This window comes from Camelina sativa, chromosome 16, assembly GCF_000633955.1.
Source record: "Camelina sativa cultivar DH55 chromosome 16, Cs, whole genome shotgun sequence".
Classification (NCBI taxonomy): Eukaryota; Viridiplantae; Streptophyta; class Magnoliopsida; order Brassicales; family Brassicaceae; genus Camelina; species Camelina sativa.
Genome location: NC_025700.1, coordinates 22,126,370 through 22,131,832, shown reverse-complemented (window position 1 = coordinate 22,131,832; position 5,463 = coordinate 22,126,370). Strand labels below are relative to the sequence as shown.

The 5,463-nt window shown below is 38.0% G+C and overlaps 1 protein-coding gene across 1 annotated transcript; it reads right to left on the bottom strand.

Annotated features, from left to right (window-relative positions):
- LOC104751799 (V-type proton ATPase subunit a2) lies at positions 21–5,368 on the bottom strand. The gene is made up of 16 exons (XM_010473830.2): positions 5,219–5,368; positions 5,004–5,111; positions 4,602–4,709; positions 4,351–4,524; positions 3,934–4,071; positions 3,238–3,345; positions 3,025–3,132; positions 2,794–2,942; positions 2,273–2,426; positions 1,878–2,038; positions 1,586–1,792; positions 1,285–1,468; positions 1,118–1,201; positions 832–1,025; positions 564–623; positions 21–463 (listed from the first exon to the last, which is right to left on the bottom strand). The coding sequence occupies exons 1-16, from the start codon at positions 5,345–5,347 to the stop codon at positions 259–261; spliced, it is 2,271 nt and encodes a 756-aa protein (XP_010472132.1). The 5' UTR covers positions 5,348–5,368; the 3' UTR covers positions 21–258.

Sequence of the window (5,463 nt, the reverse complement as noted above, 5' to 3'; positions counted from 1 at the left end):
CCCCCCCCCCCCCATTTCTCTTTTTTTTTTATATAATATTATTTTCACCAATTTTTCCCCCACAAAGGTAAATAAATTCAATATAACCTTCTAACAAGGAAAAAAGGGGAAGAGAAAAACATCCAAGTTTCTTTGCTTAAATTAAGAGAGAGAAAAAAAAATTGATTAGAGAAGGAACTCAGAATCCTTCCCCATACCTTTTATATATATATGCACACGCAGATCGAAGAAGGCATTTCCGGTGATTCAGAACATCAATCACTCCTCTTCGTTTCCGACGAGAGTGAAAGTGAAAGGAGCAAACTTGTAACCATCACCTTCGTAGAACTTGTTCTGGTACTCCACCCAGTGAAGACGCAGCGCGTGAAGGAACGCACTCAATGTCTCCATCACAAGAAGCACTCCCACAGTTGCAAAGATGAAGACGAGGATTCCAATGATCAGGATCAATATATTGTTGAAACTGTTGAAATGAGAGAGATTGTGTTATCAACACTTTCTACAGCGTAATAGTTGACATTTTGCAGAGACAGGTTAAAAGATTTGTAATTGCATTTGCTTACCCCCAAGCCATAAGGAGGACCTTCTCGTAGAAAACTGACGACAACTCAGAGTGGGCGAGACTGAATAAGAATGCCAGCAAAGCATAGAGATTAGTCATGACATAAGCAAGAAGTCAGAAACTAATAATTCAACATTAAACCATCAAAGAACCAATGGACTCAAATAGAATTGTACTGCACGATGATAGTGACAAGTGCTAGTTTTCATAGGACTTCTGTTAGATGAAAATCAGTACTATTTGGTGTCTTTGGAAGTTGTAGTTTGTACCTGAGGGCCCAAAGACGAAGATAAGAAGCAGTGTTGGAAACAGCTCCAAGCACAAACTCAATGGTGTGAATGAGTTGGTGCACAAAGATTTCGCTGAATTCAAACTCTTCGTGTCCATGTCCTCCCCCATTTGTTTCTACTTGAAGACTCTCATCTGTTTCATCAAGCTGTGCATATGACTGACCTTGATGTCTCTGGGAAAAAGCAAAAATCACCTTTCGGTAATGGTCAGCACAAATTTCAATAAAAGAAGCTTTTAAGGAAATCAACAAGGAAAGGGACTCACAGCTTCATGTTGTTTCTTCAGGATGAACGGCTTTGGCAGCAACATCCACGGAACAGAAACCAGAGCCAGAAAGAGGAATGTGAGCTGGAATAGGAAAGGTACGTATTATATGAGACTAAAGCATCTGATTTTTGACAGAGAGAGTGCAAAGTTAGGTCAATGCGAACCTGTACTATTTTCTGGTTAGGGAAAAGCTGATTCTCTCCTAAATCATCCATAGGGCTCAGAAACATGTAGATCATTACGTGATATAAATCTGCCTGAGAACCAGTGCACCACTTAATGATGATGAGGACCGAAAGATAGCCAAACAAGCAGTTCAAGAATATCATCTGGGGAACGAACTGGAACCTAAAACCATGTAATATCAGAGACTTAACTACAGTTAAGACCACTTTATTTCCTAGGGAGTCGATCAACTAACTGGGAGGAGTACCTAATGATCAGGGAAGAGAATTGAAGACTCACCATACGTTTACAGCACTTTTGAAGAATTTTGCATTAAAGAAGCTCATTATGATTCCTAGGTTCATTTGTGCAACTCCAAGAAGAATCGACATTTTCATCTTAAGCGAATTCAGGAATGGTAGCTCACTGCGGGTACCATGCCACACAGGATCCACACCAAATGGGTAAGTGTCTCGGGTTTTGATAAGACCAATTGTAGTAGCCTCACTGAACAAGAGAGCAGAAGACAGAAACTCAGAGTCTTATAGATGTTCCTCTAATGCAAAAGGGGTTAGAGAACAAGTTGACATACCTGCAAGAAACATCACGGCATTCGTATGCTGAGCTGGCAAACAATGGATATGGTATAGAGAAGAACTCGTTGTAGATTAAACCAGTGTATATTGAGAAGAGTGACATCATAAAAATAACGTAACGACCACCAAAAGCCATTTCCATAATATCCCCAAGTTTCTGTTGTCAAAAAGCAAGGATTGATGGGTTAGCATCAAGAACTTGCAAGAAAGACAAAGATTGACGACTAATTAAAGTAACAACTCTTAAGTGAATTCTGTTTAACATGACATTTTCACACAAGTCTTAATACATCAACATACAACAAAACCAATTTGCGGGTTTTGCTGAAACAGATACCAATCTTATACTGTGCTCAGTCGGAAAATAGATGCTGTCAATTAAGGATATTACCTGGCTGGAAAGTTTCTTTTCTCTCAATATTAAATACATAGTTGCAAGCAGCAGGCAGATTCCATGACCCCAGTCACCAAACATAACAGCAAACAGGAAGGGGAAGGTAACAATTGTGAAGACACTAGGATTGGCCTCTTGATATTTCGCCACACTGCAATGTAGTGATCAAAGAAGATCCATGGAATTCAAGAGACGAACACATGAGAAAATCCATGGACATTGCATGAGTGAAAAAGATAAAGAAACAAGAAAGGTTGTTTCTACCAACTGAATTGATAATTGAAAACACAGCTTATAGAAATATTCAGGGGTATTCCATATTGAGTAAAAAACGGAAGCTAATACAAATCAGAAACAGTTGAAACCAAAACATAATTTTATATCTTAACGAGTGTATAAGAGGCAAAATCATATTACTCAAGTATCCACTAATCCTAAGAATATGTTAGTTATTATCAATCCAATTTCCGATTTCCTCTTTCCTAAACAGCAGATGAAGTTCCAGAAAAGATGCTTACCCGTATGCATCAACAATTTCCTGGAAAGCTGTAGTAAATTTGTTTGTGCGGAAAAAAGTCGGAGGCATCTCTTTGGTCCTCAGGACTTGGAAAATTGATCCAACTTGAGAATTAGAGTCAACCGCAGCACGCTGCAACGCATCTTGAAGCTGCAGGTGCAAAAATTTAAACTCACTGTGGCACGAGTAACATATGCAATAATTTTAACTATATGCAAGTAAAGTAACTCACTTCTGTTGCAGCAAAGACAGGACTCCAGCCCTCACCCACAAGGCACTTCTTAGTCACATCAAGACTAAGCATGTTCAAGGTGTGATAGATGGCTTTTTCTTTGCGAACCTGCGTAGGTAAAGATTTGTGATGATAACTGATCTTACCTGACACTGATATTGAGCACCAACTGGCACTCTACTAGAGAAAACAAAGCTCCAAATAAGATAATACCTTGAGGTTCCATTGCTCAAATTTTTCTCCGATGGTCTCCAAAAGAATGTTGCGGTGATCCAACCCAGCACCTATGGTAGTTTTAAGTTCTGATAACCGACCTGAAACCTGAAACAGTATGAGAAAACTAAACAAGGTTAATAGTTTCTGGGGATATAATATCATCAATATAGTGAAACGTGAAATCAGATAAATCACTGGCCTAAGATGTACTCTCACATGGATGCTAACCATGTGTGCACAAACATATTCCACCCAAATAAAGCTCCCAAATTAACATGGACCACAAAAAAGGTACAAGGAAGGTCCGTAACATGCTTTTCTCCTCCTTAACAAAAAAAAAACTCTCTGAGACCTATTAACCGCTACTCCCAAGATATACAGCAACTGTTCAACTTAGAAACGCTGACCTTCCCATCACAAGCTATTACTGCGAGGATATAATCCACAATGACTATAAACTAAAATTAGTCTATACAACCCTCAATAAGCATTATGCAGAGGAAATATATAAATCCATCGTTACCTGTTGGTTATTATACAAAACAATTGACTAAAGCTTCATATGGTGATCATCTATAACTCATGCCCAGAAATAAAGCTAAAAGTTGTACAGATAAATGCACAGAAATATATGACTAATGATAGAAAAATAGCGGAATCACTCATATATCATAAGAATAAGAATATACATACCTCAGTCATCATTTGAGCTTGTCTGCCCAGGTCTTCGCTGAAAGGATAGCGATTGGCCCCAAAAGCTTCACATATCTTAAGAATTTTGCTTTTTGCTCTTTCCCCAGAATAGAAGACAACAAATACATTTTTCTCAGCCTGTAACATTATTTTAGATAAAGTCAACTCCTGGCAGAGGCAAACAGAATGAGTATATTTTTCCAAAATAACAGGATTCCATGTAGAACAATATATTTTATAGGTAGATCGGCAAAAGAAAGATAAAACCATAGAGGCAGTTCAAATGACGTATAATAGCATGTGCATATGAGGAACGTAGAAAGTACATAAAGAATTTAAAATTTTAATCTGCATGCGCCTATGAGGAAAGAGACATTATGCTTAAGAGAACCTACGAGCAGAACATAAGCAGCTAACCTTCTCCCCAGAGTTGGGATCAACAACGGACTCTTCAATGACAGACTGTCGTATGAAGATGTTTCCCCTAGTTGCACGAAATAGGATCCTCTCGAACACCATAGACTTTTCACGAGGCACTAGCCCAGTGAGGAATCCAAGCTTTACTTGCTTTGTTGGATCAACAGACTTCTCCTGTTAAAAGGGAGAGTTTGTAAGGCTATTTTGAGAAAACAAAACTCGACGAAGAAAAACAGTCGCAGCTTTCATACTTCCTGCAACAAAGGAGCCTCAAGGAGGTCTTCACCAGCTTCCTGTGTTTCTATCTCACTCTGTTGTGCGGTAGCACTTCTATGGGCTGAAGCAAAAAACTCACCAGCCTAAAAACAATAACATCCACATGAATATAGCACGAGATGCACATCCAACGCTATAACCATAATAGTGTAAATATGCATTTTGCACTATAGAAGACCCTTTACACTCACTAAAACACTGTGGAACAAACATTATATATAGTGTGGTGGCATTAGTATCGAATTTTCTCCTCAGGTAAATATATTTACAGAACCAGAAAACTGTCAAACGAGTTTAAATCCAAGTAAGAAAAATTATAGGACTCTACATGTAAGGCGGCAAAAAATGTGATTTAAGTAGAATGAAAAGACATTTACCTTCTCAAGAACAAGCTTGTACTCCACAAGTTCATTATAAGACCGCTGCAACTTGTCATTATTAGCATTGATTTCAACAAGTTCAGCTTCTAGCTCTCCAAGCTTTACCTGAATAAAGGAGGAAGAAGAAAAAAGTATAAGCAAGAAGAAACGGGAAGCATAAAGTACCAANAAAAAAAAAAAAAAAAAAAAGCAGGCATCTGGATTCGATTCACCTCAACATCATCCAAATCAATATCATTTTCTTTGTCTAGGAAATCTTTGGGAGTAACTCCTGCCTTTGACATTTGGTCCTTGAAGAAACGTATCTTTCGTGCCATCTCTCCACATCTTTTTATCTTCATCCATCAACGACAACAACAAAGAGAAAACCAATTTTTACCATTATACGATAAAACTTTCTTTCATTTCTTTCTACACACACACACACACACAAAAAAAAAAAAAAAAAAAAAAAAAA